Here is a 20,441-nt window from a genome sequence, read left to right as displayed (position 1 = left end):
CTAACACATTTTTCAATATAGGCAAAACATGTTTATTTCCAGAGCGTGATATCAGGTTTAAAGTTTAAAGTTAACGTTTAGTGCTTAATTCCATCAAGCAATTCTACATTTTCCCGCTAGATGTCAGCATTGTCATGTTGAAGACAGAAGCATTATTGTTCAATTGGGCAGCTATCACACTGCAAAACTAAAAGCACCAAAGGAAAAATATGAGATTACAGGTTTTAAAAACAACAACAACAATAAATATGTTTAACTATTTGAACAGTCCCTGGACACATTCAAACTTGCTCGATGACATTATTCTGTAAAGTGGCTGCACTGCATATGTTAGATTCCATATCATTTCAGTTTCACAGCAAAGCTTTTGCATACATTCATATAACATATGGTTTTACACATGGCTCCACGTCTGTCCACCCACCAGACTCAGGACTGAAGAGCTTTGCTGTATTATTTATGTTCTACTCCTGCATATTTGTGCCTGAGCTCTCTCAGACAGGCTAAAGCCACCGGCTCAGTGCGCTCCTGTCTCTGGTAGAAGAGGCAGCTTTTCAGATGATCTGACATCGAAGGAACGTCGCTGAAGCTCCATCTGTTCACCGAAGAAAACAGAGAGCTGAACTCCCAAACCTGCAGCAGAACAACAAAGAGACGGAGGTGAAGTGTGTGTGTCTGGGGAGGATGAGGATGCTGTTTATAACAAGCCAGGAATGATGTCAGAGCACGTATGTGGATTATAAACATAAATGAATGACAGCCTTTGTTGTGAAGCAGATTGTTGCCACGCGTGCATAATGACGCTCGATTTCCACGAATGATCACATATCTGGCTTTTTATGGTAGCACAGTCCCTGCAGCCAAGCCTGGAGCTGGTCCACATAACTGATATGATTGGCATGCTCCTGGTCCCATGATCGGCGCAGGGCTGACATTGTCCGTGCAAAAATACACACACCACCTTCAACACCCCTGGCACACAGTTTCTATTCAGAAGCAGCCCGAATAAATTGGTGGAGGAAAAAGAGGTTTTAGCTCATCAGGACCACCAAAATCATCCGATCTTGATGAGAGAGGAGCTCAACTGTGGCATTTTTAAGTGACTGAACTCCAAATATATAGTTAATTTGTAAGTATTGCTGCACCTGAGGTAGGCCCTGAGGCAGCCCTCTGGCTTCCTGTTATACTCCAGGTATGATGTCTGCTCACTGCAGACAACAGGGCTTTAATTTGAATCTACCTGCCCCCTGAATCCACCATGGGAAATAATGAATGGCAGCTATATTCCAGTCTAGATGTAAACTAGAATACTGAGAGATAATGCTAACAGATTCAAAACATGGTATGCCAGTGGCACCTTTTCTTTGGGAGGCTGACACACACAAAGCAGCAGTTGACCTTGGGAGAGCTGACAGGCAGCCACAGCTGTCAGGAGCCCCGTGATCGACAATAATGACAGTGGTGTCAGACACTAAGAATGATCTGATATGAAGCTCGCGCTCCTGTCGGCTCTTCCTCCCTCTTCTTTTTCCTTTTGTAAAATATATATATGTAAGATAAACTACCACATAGTCAAGTAACATTTGCTCTAGTAAAAGAAAATATAGCGGTGATGTCACATTGGGATATTTTAAAAGAACGTCAAGAATCTACTTGCTTTCTTCTGACATGTCCAGGAGCATCTCCCGTGGGAAGGCGCCTCTCTCTCCCACTTGAGTGAGACCATCCCTCGCTCCTGCAACAAGGTGGCGCACAGCGCTCTCATCAGATGTGAGACCTGGGACAACTGAGATAATGTAAAGCTGTCGAGGTAGGCAACAATCTGCCGCAGGATCTCCAGGGGCAGGCCGCTCAGGGGATCCTGATTGTGATCGGGATCACTCTCGGGGATTGGAGCTTGCCTGCCTTCGTGGAGGGCTGAAGGCACATCGGGCTGGAGGACAAAGGTGTCGGGGCCTCGGCAGAATCTTATTGTTGCCTGCTGACCTGCGGGGCGAAACCTCGTCTGTGTGAACGTGCAGCCCAGGTATGCTAAGGGGCAGCGCTGCTGGAACCAGCCACACAGAGACGACTGAATGTCAGAGTGCATGTTCCTGAAGTGAGATCTGTATTCATCACGGCGGAAGAAGAGTCCGCACACGTGACTGAAGGCCGAGCTCCTCCGGTTGTGCCTTCTGGTGACCGACTCTGTCTGGAGGTGTAAATGCAGGAGCCTGGGTTTTCCCGCCACGACGTCCGCCAGCGACGCGTCGGCGCTGAAGGGAGCGGTTTCAAAGTCGTACGTTTGCGTCGCCGTGTCCACGTACAGGCCGTCGATGCCCACGCTCTCCGAGATGAAGGTCCCTTCAGCTCCTTCTCTAGTGAGCACAGAAGCGTGGTGCTCGCCTCATCACGCCCGGGGCGCTTTCCCGCGGCCTCAGCCAGATCTGCGGTGTCAGCGCTCTGGTGTTTGGTCGGCACACTGCGCGCGGGGTCCTTCAGGTGATGCCGCTTGGCTCGGTAGCTGGAGGGGACGTTGAACGTGCGGACAGTTTGAATTTCAATGGGCTCCAGGTTTCCGTAAACAAAATCCTTTTCTCTGGGCGTGCAAGCGGCCAGTTGGCCAAAGTTGATGAGCATGGCCCCGTGGTGCACCAGATACATGTTATATTCAGCAATGTTGGCTTCTTTCCGCAGCCTCTCCAGGACCCCGTCCTGCCAGGGGGCCAGGCCAGTTGTTCCAGCCAAGCTCTGGACAGGCGCTGGAGTTTCTCGGACTTCAACCTTTTGCGCGTCTCTCTGGCAGTTTGGTGCTTCTATCCCGTTCTCCTTCCAGTTTTTGACTGTTCGCTTGGCTCCAACCATCTGTCTTGTAGGGATCTCCTCCCAGGAGCCTTGGCTCTGGGTGCTGCTACTCCTCCCCAGAGCTTCCCTCTCTTCCCGAGTCGGGACTTTGACCTCGGGTCTTTCTGTAAGGTTCCCACAGGCTGAAGAACAGTCAGCTTCCTCCGCGTGACTGTTGATCACAGCAGAAGGATCCTGAGGGGCAGGATCCTCCTTAATCAACTCAGGGAAAATGGTCTTCATCTTGATGGACCGGAACAGCAGCTCTTGATCTCTGACAGCTGCAGCAACATCAAGGTTTTCCAAAGTTTGGGGATTTTCTGAGAGCTTTCTGTAGAAGTTCATGTCCTGCTCTGACACAGGCCAGCGGTTCCACTCCTGGGAACAGCAGACCACACTGGCAGGACACACCTCCAGGTGCTTGGCCATCCTGCAGCGCTGCACGTGGAGAGGGCAGCCGTACAGGGCGTTGAGGCAGGGCACCGTTTCATTGTTGCAGAGAAGCTGGTGCTCTTCTTGCTTGCACGCATGGAGGATGGCGCCACAGTTTTTAGGACATTTGATGAGAGCACAAGAGTTGGAGAGCCATTCTGAGACTCGGCAGTGAGCATTAAAGCACTGGTTGCAATGGCGATGGTTCATTATCACCTTTAGGAGTGGAACAAACCATACCGGTAACAGAGGGAAGCATACAGATGTGTTTATAACAAAGAGAGTCATTGATGTAACACAACAGTCCCATTTTCTCAAACACAGCTGCAGAGCGGATCCAGTCGGCCACATCACAGCAGGATTTCCAAGAAAAACTGTTAATACACAGTCTGATGCCAGATGCCAAAGCCTTATGCTACAGTGGCTTCCGTGTTTTTTAATTATTGACTATAAAAAGGCGGTAGATTACTGAAATAAAGATTGTTTTGGTCAGATTAAGATTTACAAAGCAGAAATAAGAAAAAGAAGAATATTTCTCACCCTTTGTTCCTGGAGTCCTGTGTTTGCTTGCACCTCAGAATGACCTCTGCACCGCTTCTGGAAATTATAAATGGATACAACAGAGGGGGGAGGCAGAGGGCCAGAGGGGCAGGAGCACTATTGTCACTCTGCCATTACAGAGTTCAGGTTACAGTCCTTTGAGGGGGGGTGATAACTGCAGGTAATCCAAGATTTCAACACTTACCAACAATACACTCCTGTGCCACCATCATGAATGAATTCAAATGAAGGTCATTAAGTCTCTCCTTTGTTTTCTTTTGCCAGTTTATGGAGTTGTCTGTCCTGATCCTTGTTGTCCACTAGGTGGCAGTCAAATCCTGTAATAAATCTCTGCAGCAGGTGTTGCTGATCATGGAGATTTCGTCAAATCCATAATATAATAACAGTATTAGTGGTAAGAATTGTTGTGTTTATATATGTATATCATTGTTTTATTTTTAAAAAATGCTCATCTTTCCACCCTCGTTCCATCTCTTGATTTAATAAACATGTGCGATAGGAAATGAAAAGTAATAATAGTCCGTTAAAATGATTTCAATAATGTATAAGGCTGAACCGTCTCGCTGTTCTTGACTCTCACAATCACATCCTGACAGTTGTTCAACGCAGCGTGTGAAATTAGCTGCATCTGGGAGGGTTCCTCCTCCCTTTTCTCTCTTCTTGGCACCGATTCTAATGAACAGCTTATCCAAGGCAGCTGCTTCACTCCTGTAAGGTCGGCGGCCTGCACACGCTTCCAGAAAGCAAGAAGAAAACTTACTGAGACTTTAAATCTGACAGTGTGATGTCTAATAATAATAAAAAAGCTTAATCTGCTTTCTTTTTTAAATGAATGATGGCAGCTCGTTAGTGAAACACTGATAAGAGGGTTGTGTTGGTGCAAAGCCAGATCAGGTGCACAAAAAGGTCTGAATTTAGCAGCCAGACGTGGAACTTTCTTGCAGTGAGGCAACAGCGTGAAACTGCAGCTGTCTGCACTTAGCTCAGCACCTCAGCTGGAGTCTCTTAACGCTCCCACTGTAAATCAGGTACCTGTGGGGGGGACTCATGCTTCCGCTCGACATTTTTCTGCTTCATGACGTGCGATAGCGTCTGATCAGAGCAGACGGCGACCTCACCACCAGTTCTGGGTTTTTCTATTACCCTCCTCATTTAATTAAAGAGATGTCTTGAAAAGGCTCCGAGGCTCCGCTGTGCAGCTCTCTGTGAGTAAAAGTTTGTTAAACCTGAACAATGAACATGCAAATGTTTATGGGCATATCTATTAAACTCCCTGCCTTTCTGTGCCCAGCTTAATTACGAAGACTAATTAAAGCTGCCTTATAATGAAGTCTATATATGTTCCCTGAGGGCAGCGTATAAATCTGTCCTCCTCCAGTCATTAATAGGAAATTCCCTCAAGAACAGCAGGAGCTCAAAACACTGGAAATGAGATATTTGATTCTTTATATTTGGGCAATGTCAGAGGTTAATGAATACGGAAGAGATGGCGGGGGGTAACTTTTCCCTCATGTTATGTCCAACATAAAGCCACGACCGAGGGCTCATGCAAAATTCATGAAAGGAGCAGAAAAAGCTTGTTAATAGAGGGTTAACTGATATAAGGCAATTAAAGACTTTAACAGGGAATAACTGTGACAGTCTTGACTCAGTAGCAAACCAAATAAACTGGATATCTGGGGGGGGGTGCATTGATGAATGTGGTGCAGGTGACAGTGATGAAGATACATTTTTTTTTTAGTCATGTTGTGCAGCCGAAATAGTCCGTGTGTTGGAGCTGGAGCGATAAGGAGCAGAATGTGATAAGAGAGCCCGGCGTAACCGCAGGATGTCGCTCCCGCTGTTAGTCTGCTACTTTCTAAACAAGTTTAGTCAGACCTAGCCTGTGTGTGTGTGTGTGTGTGTGTGTGTGTGTGTGTGTGTGTATATTCATGTTTCCACTCACTGTGCATGTTGGTTCTGTATATCAGTCCATGAGGCAGCTTGCAGCTTATTATGCAACCCAGTGTAAAGTTGTGTAATTGGGTCCAGCACATCACAACAGCCCAGCGCACATTGTGACATAATCCATAATACAGTTGGCACAGCTTTCCCTGAACAAAAAAAAAAGTCGTGAGAGGAAATATATTTAGTGATTTGACACATTGGCAGGATTTAAACGAGGGGGGAAACAGATTTGGGGGAAACGTGGCGCAGCAGAGGCCGTTTCTGGTGGAAAGAGTTGTTTGACTCTTCTAGATGCTGCAAATATGGAAATAGTGCACATGACTGGCAAAGGACTGCATTCTGTTCTCATCATAAAGGTCTAAACAGGTGCAATAAAGGATGGATAAGGTGCGTAGGTGGTGGCTGGATGGATGGACGGATTCATAAGGACCACTTAAAGTCCCACTAATAGGTGCCCACTGGTGTTGATTTGGCTGATTTAAAATACATCTGCAGAATTTCATACTTAGAAAACCAGCATATTGGGCAGCATATTGGGATGTTAATGAGCTTTCTATCCTTTCTTTAACGTACAACCTTGTGCCCCCCTCCCCCTTCCTGCTGTGTTACTCTCCAATTACTGCTGTTGAGCTTTCCCCCTGACTTGGTCCAGACTATCACAGCGTGTTCCCTCTTAGTCTCACACAACTGTTGTCAGCATCCGGACACGGGGCGGGACCGCCTCTCTCATGCTTCATTAGTGCTCCCGTCCCCAGAACAGGAAGAAAAATGCCGCGGCGACCGGGGACGCTGCAGACATCTGAATGGGTAGTCTTGGTCCCGTTTGGTGCGTCTGCTCTTCAGACGACCTCTGGAGCCAAAACGCTACTCGGGGTGAAACCAGTGGAGGGGAAGTGTGTTTGTAATCACAGCGCGCTCGGATCACCTGGCTGAAGGATTGCTTTGACCTAAAGAAGGTTGGATTTGATTATTTATTTCTCTAACTGGTCGCACAATGAGTCACTGGAAAGATCCAGAGGGAAATCACAGACTTGTCTCTGTCAGACAGCCAAGCATCTCTAAATGGGATGAGTCACAGCACAAGTGCCCGGGTCGCTGCTGCACGATTGATTACCAATGAAAGGGATCTGATTGGGTTCTGGGAGCGTCAGGCTCCTGCTATCATCTATCGGGCTCTGCGGGTTCTTCCAGTGGAGGTTCTGCAGCGTTGTTCCTGGACCAGCATCATTCGCTCGTCAGATATTAAATCTGAAAGCTTGGCGGGGTGTTTATTGAAGTCCTGACCCGTCCTCGCGCTCATTAAATTGATTCATGGATTCAATAAGTGGGGCACGGGCAGCAGGTGTGCATGTTGGTGTGCATGAGGGGGCTCGCAGGCATCCATCACCCTGATCGGGCATCTTCTGCTGCTCCTGAACGCACCTTTCTCTCAGACCACTGCAGATGTGGTTGGCTCTGAGCCCAGTGTGACCAGAGGCAAGACCACATGCTGAGACACACACACACACACACACACACACACACACACACACACACACACGCACACGCACACACACAAACACACCATTACAGGTTTATAGACATCAATGTACAGATACACACACATCTAATAATTCATCATCCTGCATCTTCTGGGCTAAATGCCAAAAGAGGTTAACTGTCTTGGAGAGCAGAGATCAATCATGTGTTTAATGACCCAAACAATTACATTCACCCCTCCCCCCCACACACACACACACACTTTTTTTTCATTTTATTTCTGTCAGTAAGTTTTCTGATGATCGTGCGATGCTAGTTCATTCCTTCCCTCTGATCTTTGAGGCTGCAAAAGCCTGCAAAACAAACATGTCAGACTGTAATGACCCATTGTGACTGGCTGAATTTGAACTGAACTCTCGAGCTCGAGCCCATTTGCTACACAAGCAATTTCCAATGCAGAGTGATTAGCTGGCTAATGCCTGAGCAAAGCATGTAACCAACATGAGCTGGTATTTATGTTATGGTGCAGTAATATTAGTGTGCATTATTTTAACACCCGAGCAATCGCAGTTGTTTTTCCAAAGCCTGTGCAGAAAATGATGTTTTGTTTGGAGGATCTATTTTAAAACTGCACACGGACATTTTAATGGAGCACAATTGATGAGATCTGACAGTGGAAACCCAGTCCCCTAAAAGCTGCTATTACTCCACTTAGCATAATCATTCAGTTCAGACAGGAAAAAGAAAGGCTAAAACAGATAAACACAGAAGGGAGAAGGTGCTGGCATGCAGCTGCATGAAGGTCACAAAGGAAAATAAAGACAAAATGACACCAAAGATGTTTAATATTATTGGTAACTTTGTTCCAGTGCCATAAAGATTTGGAAAGTTTTTTTTACTACACAAAAGCTTAAAGTTAGGGTGAGTTTAGGCTGCAGAAGTTCTGCGATGTCTGAAGTTTAATTTGCGCTGATGCCCGTTGGTACTGACCCAGGAAGAGCTATTGTGTTAAACATACAGAAAAAGAGGGGGGGGAAAGCCTCTCTGGATTCTTTAGCTTTGGTGTTTCAGGCACAAACACCCACAAAGGCAAAGTTTACTTATATTGGAACAATCAAATCAAATGGGAAAAGAAAAGGCTGTAAACTCCTCTAACCAGGTCAGAGGAAAGTTTTTAAAGTCAACATGACCGTTCAAAAGCTTTACAGCAGTTTCTAACGGAATTAAGGAGCAGCAGGGAGGCTACGCGCACGTGTGTGTGCGTGAGTGTGTGTGTGGGTGAGAGAAAGAGAGAGACGGTGAGTGGAGACAGACCAGTGCTGATACTTCAGCCCAAGTGGCAGCAGCATCTTACATTATCGCTTCCCCTGGAAGACAACTGAGATGTCAGATTTCATTGAACGCCACAAAGCCCTGCAGAAATGAACAATCATCAACCAGACAAAGGATCAAATTAAATTAGAAACCAAAGTTTAGTTGCTGTAATCAATGCACAACTTGATGATTAAGTCGGGAAATTTAGCATTTAATTGCTTGATGAGTTTACAGGGGATCATTTATGAAGTTAGTCTAACTTTCTTTTTGAATGATGGTGCAGCGATGCTGATTTTTACTGTTACCTACTGACATAAATGATCCTCCAGTCAATAGTGTGTTCATTTGGAGTGTGTGGTGTTGGTTACACGCTGTCAGGAAACCGAATGTGCTGAGCATGATTTAAAGCAAATTATTGACAGGCTAAACTACTTTTTTTCTTTTTACATCAGCGTGTGCAAACGTTGCCCTCAGACTTCCCGTAAAAGCCTCATTGCTCATCCCCATAACTGTAACATAAACGTCTGCCTGACCATTAAGGTTATTGATGGCGTTTATGGGGACCTTTCTGCCGTGAAAGCTGCTGTTTTTTGAAGATCTTTGCAGCTGTGGAGAACGTGTCAATGTTTCCCTCATTAAAGCAAACCATTTAAGACCTTTAGTCGGACCTGTTAATGTCAGTGTTGGGGGAAATGCCTCGCACAGTAATCTAAGTAATCACTTTACAGTTACGCTGGTGCTAGCTTGAAGCTAGTGGCTGCTAAAGATCGTCAGGGCCGATGGAGATAGATGGGCTTCTAGCTGCATACATTGTGGAGGAAATGTTGCCTCTTTCCACTGTTGCTGAGCAAAATACCTAAAATGTGAAGCAGATTCCCACCTTGAGACAGAGGAACATCTGCAAGGTACCTGTGTCAAGGTGGAGGCTGGGCTGAAGGAATCATGTCCAGATGTCTCCAGTGAGATGGAACAACATTGTCTTCAGAGCGAGCTGCTGTAAGTTTAGCCTTTTAAACACAGTTCAAATTACATTTCATATTCAAAGTTGTTTACCTTTCTCATCAGTATCTATATTGTCACGGAGGCTGGAGACGTATTTTATTTGCAGATCTTGTTTTGAACAAATCCATAATTGCACTAACTGCTTGAAACAGCCACCTTTACGTTATGTTGTATTATAAAGAAATTCTGTTGGATGCATATCCTTACGAGTACTGCAGCCTTGTTTTGAAACATTTTTATGCAAAATGAATTAAAAATTCAGACTCATTTAGGCATATTGTTTCATTTTATAGTGTTAATTGGCCAATTAGGTGTGGTGCGCCTCAGTGGATGTCATGATGTAATTCCAGTAGTGTCATAATTACTTTAAGTATTGAATAACTAAGTAAAGTAAGGCATTACTTTTCTTTTTTAAAGTACCTTTAAAGTAAATGGATCACTTTTTCCTGTAACTACCGCTGTAACTAGTCCGAGCTGGTGAATGACAGCAACGCCGTTACCTCATTACCTCATTAAGCAGCTTTGCCCACTATTAAACCCAGGACTCATAAATATTTGCTCTGTTTATATAGATTTGACAGCATCTGGCGGCTCCACACAGTTCAGAGAAAACCTTGAGCTTCTGTCCTCGATAGAACCTCCCGAGCGCCCCAAAAAAACTGCTGGTGTTGGCGTCATCTTGCAGCTTTCTGTTCTCCCGCTCCCTTTTCTGCAGCGGTTCTGATCTCTGCAGAGGCCATTTCAACACACCCTTTAACGTTGCCTCTCAGTCTTTGAATGCTATTGTCCTTTGCTCCTCGGGGACAATCCGAGGCCAAATTTATTGTTTCTTCCACAAAAGAGTTTGTTAGCAGCATCCCCGCCGCACCTCAGAGACGCCAGATTCCATGAGTCGGTTTTCTTTGTCTGTTTTATCCAGCTTTTCTTCTGGCTGTCGCTGCTGAGTGTTGTGTGTCTGACAGTAATGAGTGTATACAGACGAATGATGGGCTAATCCCCCCCTACATGGACAAAGTGCTTAATGCTCAGTTGGCGAAACAGAACTTTAGCTGGTCGTCTTCCACGCCAGTAAATAGAAACAGGGACACTTCAAAATGCAAGTCAAGTACAATTCATAAAGGATTTGCATGACACACAGTTGTATGTCACTGTCCACATCAGGGATGTGCGTGAAGCCCAGCGTCACCCCCCCATCCCCCAATTCAGGATTTATGCAATCACTATCGCTAAAGTAGGTTAAGATTAGTAATAAGCTCTCTGCAATGTTAGTCTTCATTTTAGGAGAAAGAAAGATGTCATTATGCTAAAAATGGGAGCAAAGACCACCACCAAATGATCCCACCCTTTACAATAAGAAAAATAAGAGTAAAATATGACAGCAAGCTAAATTCTTTCTGTCAGCTTCATCTAAAATTTCAGTAACGTATTATCATCGCGGCAGTTTCTGAAAATCACTTAGATCTAAACTCCGGTCCCGGCAGTCTCCGCTGTGCTGTTGGCATAGCGTGAAGTCAGAAAGCCCCCACAGCCGGCATCTTTGATGATGGTCTGCAGTTGGAGGCAGCCCACTGGTTCATATATAGATTCCTGTGAAGCACGCTCTGCCTCCTACTGCCCTGTGTTTCTCTTTTTCCTCTTTTCCTCTCTGAGTGCACTCTTGATATTAATAAACTTGGTCAAACGCACCTGAATTGCAAGCACAGGCGTGTAGCACTGAAGTAAAAGCTCTCATCAACCTGCCAGTGCACAGCCCAATGTTAGAGCGACCAATGGCGTCGGAGCGTCAGTTTCAGCTCCGTTTCATCTCTCCCGGGACAAAGTTCACACGGCCCTTTGAGCGAGCTTCTCCTCCGACGGTATTTGACTTATCTCAACTCAAATGTTTGGACGTAGATGCTGTCAGGGAGAGTAAAGAGCCAGGAGATGATGATAGGCAGCTCTCTGCAGGCCACTCTGTTTGCTCAATACTCCCAGGAAGTCCGAGGACACACAAGCCGATAATGGTGGCAGATGGCTGCTCCAGTGTGCTTTTGATTGAAGGAACCAGTGCGATGTCCTTCCCCTTTCATAGACTCGTGGATATATTTAATAAATGCAGCCACAAATACCAATAATGCTGAAATTTATAGCAGCCTTTAGACACTGAAAGGCTTTCGTGCCTTACTTCTTTTTCCATATCCTTTCTCGCTGAACACGCGTCCCTATTTTAGGCTGTTCAGGCTCAACTAAATGTATGTGTGTGAGAGAGATGATGGACAACAGTGTTTTTATGTTATATTTTGGGCATCACATGTGAATAAGAGCGCCGGTCCATCTGAATGTAGATTAGAAGGATCTTCACCAAAACAAAAGGAATTTAAGATAGAAACTTAATGCAAATTATGCCCTTGAGGCAGCTCTGTCAAACTTCTACAAAGTCGTTTGAATTTTATTACCAGCGTGGGATCGCTGAATGGCAAAGTAATAATTAAACATTATAAAACCCCATAATGAAAAAATGGACACGATTACATGATATTAGCCTGAATTCAACACTGTCAGTCTTTTAATGACGGACCGGACACGCTAGGAACCATGACACCACCCAAGCTCAAATGTAGGGACACCTCAGCTGTTCAATGTTGGCCTCTGTGAAGGTTAGCTTCAAAACAGAGGCTACATTTGATTAAAATTCTCACTTTAATTCAAACAAGACCAGAGTGCTGGCTACGGATGCTGAATAAAGCCAGAACAGAACTCAGGCTCTGACATCTGTTTAGTTTACCGGTGTTGATGGTGCACCACCATAAAAGCTGGTTAACAGCTGTCCAGAGGTTGAGTTCAGGGGTATCGCTGTGTTAGCGCGCCATTGTTTCTCCATCATCTTTAAAATAAGATAGGACAAGAAGGCATGTATGGGAGTGTCTACCTTAAAAGAGAGGATAAAGGAGGTGGTATTGATTTATGGCCTCCTGCAGCTTTCTAGCCTCATTTATCATGCTGTCCCTGTGCACAGCAGCATCACTCCCTGCTAGGGAGCTTTCTCTCTCCTGCTCTCTGTCTGTGCAGCTGGCCTCCCATCCTCATGTCTGGGTAACAAGCTGTGTGCTCTGCTTCGGCACTCTGCAGCCCCCTTCCTCTCTGGGTTACTGTCACATCCCCAACACCCAAACCTCCACGATGAATGGGATTAGATGCTATAGACGAGGCTCGGCTGTAGATGGAACGACCCCCTACCACACACCCTAAAAGCAGCTTTTAATTCAAAGCTCTGCGAGATCATTTAAATCCTCCTCTTTCAAAGCAGGCTGAATCTCTCTCGCAGATCACTCATGAGAGGTAATAGGCTCGTGTCACAAGTGTTAGTGTATTCAGTACGCGACATGGATGACACTCTCACCCATGTCATTTTATTTTTGTCTATCCAGTCATGGTGAAGTAGTCAGCTGCTAATTGCTAATTAGCACACTAGCTACTGTGGGATGTGTCACCAATTTAACAGCGTGGCTTCCTGTTTTTTTAATACAGTTTCTCAAATAATTTATCTCACCTCCAGCGTGTCACACATTCCTAGGACATCAGAAGTATGTTAATTGAGCACGAAGAGCGACTGTGTGTTGTAACGGGGTGAAACAACAGTGCAGCAGTGAGGTCGTCCAGCATGGCTGAAGAGAAAATGGACGGATAGATGCTGCAAAACGCATCATCTCCTTTGGACTTTTTCCCCCTTTTGTGAGGACAAGACAACAATTTGACGTGGAGTGAGGCAAAGTTATTACCCTTTTCTCCTGGGTCCCTGCTGAAAATGTCAATTTGAGGTTGTCTTATGAAAAAGAACTTCCTCATCTCTCACAGTGGTGCCAACGTCTGCGGTCTGGGAAAAGCCTGGCGACAAATTTATGATGCTCTGCCTTTCCCCCCCGCACCGAACACTTTCTGCCATTTCTTTTTCTTCAAGGCCCCTCACAAAGTCAAGCGCAATTTATTCAGCAGAGACGGGCTCGTCGCGGCTGCGGCCAGCTGCAGCGTGCACGTCGAAGAGACCTGCTGCTCATTAGCATGCAGCTCCACACGGCGGCTTTTCATACATCTCGACTCACAGTCACTATAATACCTACTGAGGATGAATAAATTAACAACAACACATGAATTCAGATGAAGCGGTCATTTAAATGCCAATCCTTAGAAGCCCATATTGTGTGCCTATATGTTTGGGGAGTTTGGGGAGATGATGGAAGAGCCAAATTATTGAACCGGCTCAGGTTGTTTGTATTCTAAACCATGTTCTGAATAACACCAGCCTCTGTGTTGGGAGAATCTTGTGCATAGAAAAACTGCAATCCGTCCGTCCGTCTGTCTGTAGAGAGAGGTAGAAAGAGATCTATATATCCATATATAAATTCTTTTTCTCCTAACATGACATCCACTTTCTTGTGCGCTGCCTTTGAGATTCTTCTAGAATAATTACAGTCATATCAAGCTGCCACAGAGACCATCAGTCTTTTTTTCCCCTAATAAAATGTTACAATTCACTTTTTTATGTGCACTTCTGGGCAGCTGGATGCTTCTTCACCAACATGATGAGGCCTTTAAATAGAGGTCTGTATTATGATTCTTATACACGACTGCCGAATCGGTTCTGTTGCGAGTGGATCCGCGTTGCGAGAGGATCCGTCCTGTCCTTGTTGCAGATGTCTCGGGCTGATGGAGACCATGTGTCTTTGTCCATGTGTGCTGTTGAACACTCCAGATCAACCGCTGCAGGCGTGACCTTCCCTCCCTTGCTGCTTAACCTAATCAATTATGGTTCAGAGCAGAAGCCGAGACAGAGGGGAGACAGCAAACCCGTGACCTTGTCAGGGCCTTGAGGAGACTGTGAATAATTCCCTTTGAGTCTTATAAGGGTTTCCATTGCAGGAACAAAAGAATAAAGGTATCCTGAAGAGTCTGAGGCTGTGTTCATGGTATAGAGGGAAGGTCAGGAGCCTCTTGATAATCTAAAGGAACATGAAGCCGACTCAAGGCCGCTCTTTGCATCCTGGAGGGTCCAGAAGTATCAAAAATATTTTTCTTTTTACTTTTCTTTTTGAAATGTCTTCAGCTTGGGCTTATGTAACAGATGGTATATGGTTAATTTAAACGTCCTGTAATTAACATTACATTTCTGCCTTGACAACTACTGAATGTGAGATTTTATCTGGAGACAAATGAAAAGGTTTAATTCACCAGTGATTTGAAGAGAAAAAGCTGTTTTCTGTTTTCTTCTCTCTCTCTTGTCCTTGTTTTCTATCCCGTGTTCCCCCTTCGTTATGATGTTTTCTCCAGTTTTGCTTTGTCTTCACGTGTTTCTCTGGGTCGCAGGGGCAGCAGTCTTCTCCCTGACTCATGAGACGCTGGATCATCTGTTTCTGGGCGTTCTGGGCGCGCTGGAGGACAGACCCTCGCCTCTGTTCCGGGCTGAGTCGGGTCACCGAGCACCCAAGGAGAACTCCTTCCCCGGGCCTGGCTGCAGGGCATGCCTCTTGGCAAGGTACTCTGACCCTTGATCTTGGATAGAATTTGATTTGGTTTTAGCTTGACTTGATTTATTTATATTTGAGCGAAGGTCTAATGTTTCATTTACTTATTTTAAGGAGAGGAAAATGCAAGAATAAAATATGGACTGGGTCAAATTTCTTAAATATTACACCGTTCATTGTGGAGAATGCTGGATGAATAGCTGTCGAAAAATGTCTGTTAGCCACAAAACACAAAGAATAACACAGACTACAAACACACACACACACACACACACACACACACACACACACACACACACCTTTAGATGGTGCTTGGACTAATAAACTGGCCTCTGTGAAACCATTTTTGGCGGCTCCATGAAATGAATCTGCTTGATGATTTCCTGCAGCAACCTTAAAAGCCTTTCTTTATATGCTGCATCCGTGACGTACACGTATTCTATAATAGCTGCAAGGCTCTGCACCATTTTACACAACACTCTAGGAAGCTTGAGAGGAAACACACCAGCACGTATTTTACACAGCAGCGGACGTTCTTTTGCTTTGAGGGTTTTGTGCTAATGCACAGTGACTCCCAGAATAAATCCCTGTTGTTTATTATGGCGTTGCTGTAATGGTGAGTTTGCATAGCTGCTGCCTGCTTCTGAGTCCTCAGAGTTTAGTGAACATTTTAGAGTTAATAAAGTGTCATTTGAGGAGATCAAATGGAGCCTCCAGAAGGCGTGTGCTCCTGCAGAGTGAAATATGCGGGAGTGGTACGTGACGTCTACCTTGTTAATGCTGCTTTTCGTGGGTTTGTTGTGTTGAGAGTCCTCAAGCATTGGACCTCACCTTGAGTCAGATCAAATTTCAGGAGATTGGGGAGATATTTAATGCATAGTTTTAGATTATTACCTCAACCCGGTCAGCTGAATAATAGGATCATATGCCAGGAAAAGACCGAGGCACTCTTGTTTACCCTGCTGCTGAAAATGAAGATGCAGACAGACCTCTGCCTGTGTGTCCTTTAATCAACAGAGCAAGCGCAGCAGCCTGCTGTGTTTTAATTGCTTCGTGGAGTCTCCCAGGATCAATAGCCAACAGGTTTATGAGCAAAACACAATGCCATGCAGAATAAACATTTTAATAGAGGCAGCGTTCAATAGAACAATCATTCTAAGGATTATATATTTAATGGATGATTGAGTCTAAGAAAGTACGAATGCCTGTGCGTGAAACTCATAAGAGGCTAATGGAAGATCTCAACCACATGCAGCTTTGGTGTCAAAGTCCTCCCAACACAGAGCAGCAGCTTCAGTTCACCACACTCTGATGTTTTATTCAGTCAAATAAACAGTCTCAGCATTTCCTTTATGACCACATTTGCCATTCCCTAATTCATTATTTATAAATCGGGTTTCTGCTGGACAAGGTTAACAATAAAGTCCCTCAAAGAAGTAATGAAAAATGTTCATTTTCACCAGAGCATCATAAGTTCTGCCCGTGTCCAAGTCAGCGAAAGTAAAATATCTTTTTTTTTTACAATTGCGAGGGGACACTGGGCTTCACTTCTGCATCCACCAAGAGATCCAGGGCGGATATAGACTTCATTTAAAGAGCACAACACGTATGAGCAGTCTTTCAGCAGACAGCACATTCACATAACTCACATCAGCGGGAAGGAAAGAGTCGAACTCGGGTCGGTTCTTTGCACTGACTCCAGCAGCAGCAGGAGCACGAGCAGATCGCGGCCGTTTGTTTGCAACACATCAGTCATCGTCACTTCCTAATGACTTATTCATTAAGTTCTTCAAAACACACATCTTAATGATGAGACTGGAAGCGTGTTTCGAGCCACACAATCTGCAGTCAGCAGTCTGTGGAATTAAAGCCACTATTAATCAATTTTAGCCAAGCTGGAACGGATCCCAGACGGAAAGCGTGTGTGCGTGCGTGCGTGCGAGTGTGTGTGTGTGTGTGTGTGTGTGTGTGAATAAGAATGTGAATATGAAAACTGTGCGATAAAGAGCGATAACAACGTATAGATTGATAGCTGCTGGCTAACGGTCCATGCTAACCTCACGCTGTCTCTGTTACCTCTGTGCTGGGCTTATTGACCCAACCGTTCACATACTGTTGATCAGCAGATGCTTCTGCAGTGGTTCCACTGGACATTCCTATTAGACCAAAGCATCAAAGCATCAGGCACTTTCTCTTATAAATATGATGCGACGGCTCAATAGCACACACCGTGTGCTGCCGCTCATGCTTTTCCTGTATCGGGCATTTTGGCCTCGGATCAAACGTGGATTCAAAGTGTAGCTGTTGGGCAGAGAAAGCTCTTCCCAAGCATTCCTGCAGGGGCTGGATGGCAACATGTGTCCAGCTGTTAGTCACAGCTTCTGCTCTCTGAAGTGATATCCTGGGTAGGTGCAGCCTGCAGTGAGGTGGCCCCATCAATTAGATCACGACAGTGCTGCAACCCTGTTAAATATCGCAGTGTCCTGGTGTTTGAGCGCCCCCACGCTGCTGGTATCGATCTGACAGAATGTAAATATGACAGCCTCACTTTCGTCTTCGTTGGAAGGAATCCATGTCGTTAACTGTCAAACTGTCAAGCGATTTGGAAGCGGCGCAAGTGATCTCGTTGCAGCAATTATTGTTGTCGTTTGTTTCTTCACACCCCAGAGAAACTGGTCAGTTTTCCCATAGTGGGCCAGATGGAGTCTAATTTATACTTCTTTCATTTTCATGGCTAAGGCACAGAGCTAATTTAGAGTTTGAAACACTGTCTCGCACATATTCTGTGTTACATGCTTGGTTTGTCCTGGAACTTGGAAGTGCGAGTGGTGCCTCTCTCATTAAACGATCTCTTGGCTGTGTGGTGACACGTGAATAATCCAACAAGGAATCAATCATTACATAGTTGCTGCAGTAACGTGTGAGCAAATATGTTTCCTGGTGACTCGCCTTATTATTCGGGGGCTATCAGGTCCCGGGAGACTGGAGAGCCAGATGGAATTGAGGTGTTGCCACTACCGAGTGAACAAGTAATGAATTACTTCAGGACAAATGGGACGCCACATGGGAGATGTGGAAATCCTCACACGGAGAGGCAAGGGAAGGGGTCAAAGGCAACAACTACACATTCTCTTCACATTATTCCTCTGTGCCATGACTGTGCATGCGTTTGTGGATAAGTGACATCAGAGCTCTCAGTGATGCGGAAAACACACGTCCGCGCTCGTACGTCTCTCCAAAAATGGCACTAAAACCACATAAATATTAGATGTTGCAGGTGTGACCTTGGACTGCCGGGAGTCTTCCTCTCTTTTCCTCTTCTTACCAATTGATTAAGAAATAAGAGGGATGGCGTTTTCCAGGTGACAGTGGCGGCTGAGCGGCGTGATTACGCCGCGCTAATTTTGATTGTTATTTCCAATCAGCGCTGAACAGAGTCAGAGTGTTATTTCAGCAGCACCAGAGCGACTGTCTGCACGAGATGAATCTGATGGGGGCCATTTGTAATCCGGGACCTCTGCTGGCAGCAGGAAAAACAAGGTGCCAATTTTTGCAGGGAGACGTCAGACGATCGCACGTTCTGCAGGTGGCACCCGAGCGATATGTGGGATTCATCTGTCATTTACAACATTTGGTTGGTTGTAAAAAAAAAAAAAACAACCCACACACATCAGTGTATTAAACCTTACTGATTTATCTGCAGACACATTGATGCGTGTGTGTCTATGTGTCTTCATATTTACTATATACCGAGAAGATTTGTCATTTTATTAGCAAAGCAGGGCCATTTTGTTGCCCCCCCACAACTTTAAAGGACCGTTGAGACATGTTTTTAAGGTTGAGACATGGTTTTAAGGTTGAATTTAGTTGAGGTCAGGGTCAGAATTAGGGTCAGGGTCAGAATTAGGGTCAGGGTTACTGTAAGGAGCTAGGGAATGTATTATGTCTATTAAAGATACAAATGTGAGGATGTGTGTATGTGTGTAAATGTTCCTTCAGTTTTCTGATGAAACTCATATTAAAGGCATTTGTTTTTCCATTGTTCTGCCTTTTTCTTAAACAGGGTGTAAATCATCTTTCCTTTATTGTGATTTCATGCAGCTCAGGGTGTGTACAATCGCTCAGCCCAGCAGCTGTCGGTGCAATCGGTAATGAAAAGAATCAGTCTACCAGCTAAATTATAATTTACCACTTCGATCTCGTCAGCATCTGCTGGGCAATAAATATAAATTGCTTAAATTTTCGAAGCATGTTAACATACTGAGTGTGCTAGTGCACACCTTGGAAAAAGAAAACACACGTCAGGAACAGAAAAACGTCAAAATTAATGAAGAAAAATAAAACATCGCTTTAATATTTCTCAAATTCAATCGCTGCGTCCACGTAGCTCAGCTATTACCGATAATGATTTCATTAATCCAGTTTAGGTTAATTAAAATGAGGGCAATGTTCCAAGTTTGAACCAGTCGGAGGTGCTGGACTGAAGTGAAAAGAGCAGCGTAGCACAACCAGAGCTCTCCGAGACTGTAATGAAGATAAATTAAGACATTTTGTTACTTGATAGTGCTGTGTTGGCTCAAATGCTGATGCTTTCAGTCTCCTTCGCCTTTTCTTTTCTTGGGAAATTAGCATTCAGTCAGCTGAGACATCACGCAGCACCTTAAAGAGCAGATGTCAAAGACTGGGTTTGTTACAAGTGTGAACTTGTCCACAGGAACAGAGACGGACCGGAGGAAGGAAGGAAGGAAGGAAGACTGCAGAACCTGGTTCCTCTGTGTTTTAGTAACCCTGTTGGTTCCTCCAGGATCTGGACGCTGTCAGCACGGCTGATTTGGGTTACCTGCCTCTTCATTTGCTCCAGTTAGATTGTGTCAGAGATCTGACCAGCCAGCATCACCAGCTGCGTCGTGCCATCGGACTCAGCCCATCTCCTGGGCTGTAAATTCTGATCCTATTTTTGCTGCAATTTCATCATAATCTCACCACCAACGTGTGGTTATTTTTAGACTTTGGCAAAGCAGATTTCAGTGAACAATGATTGTTGGAGCTGCTGCTCCCCTTTGTAGAAATTTGACTTCGGCGTGTTAATAAAGCAATAAAATTGCAGCAATCAGCCTCTGGCTCTCTTAAATGTGTTTTTGACTTTGCATTTCTGGACCTTCCTGCCAACTAAATAAAATGCACAAGATTTAAAACAGATTGGCTGATTGGAAACAACCTGATGGCCCCTAAAATCAATTTATGAAGTGCAGATAATCCCAAAATGGTTTCAGAGAGAGAGAGAGAAAAGGTAAACTGTAACAAGGGCCCTTTAAATGCAGCGTTCTCAAAGATGGCATCTGAGGGCTGATAAAAGAGACAAGCAGTGGAATGGATCAATTGTGC

General features: G+C 45.0%; 1 protein-coding gene and 1 long non-coding RNA gene across 2 annotated transcripts; one reads left to right on the top strand and one right to left on the bottom strand.

Moving 5' to 3' along the window:
- Positions 1-8: 8 nt before the first annotated feature.
- LOC130535351 (F-box only protein 40) lies at positions 9-3,870 on the bottom strand. The gene is given in 4 exon segments (XM_057050337.1): positions 9-633; positions 1,658-2,340; positions 2,343-3,471; positions 3,796-3,870. Coding segments are annotated over 3 exon segments (1,986 nt in total). The 5' UTR covers positions 3,466-3,471; positions 3,796-3,870; the 3' UTR covers positions 9-453.
- On the top strand, positions 3,329-20,170 carry LOC130535353 (uncharacterized). Its single transcript, XR_008953091.1, has 3 exons — positions 3,329-5,021; positions 14,899-15,067; positions 19,771-20,170. It is a non-coding gene; the product is annotated as an uncharacterized LOC130535353 (long non-coding RNA).
- Positions 20,171-20,441: the final 271 nt, after the last annotated feature.

This window comes from Takifugu flavidus, chromosome 12 (genome assembly GCF_003711565.1).
Source record: "Takifugu flavidus isolate HTHZ2018 chromosome 12, ASM371156v2, whole genome shotgun sequence".
NCBI classification, from domain to species: Eukaryota; Metazoa; Chordata; class Actinopteri; order Tetraodontiformes; family Tetraodontidae; genus Takifugu; species Takifugu flavidus.
The sequence above is the reverse complement of the archived record's forward strand: the minus strand, read 5'-3'. Positions and strand labels throughout refer to the sequence as shown.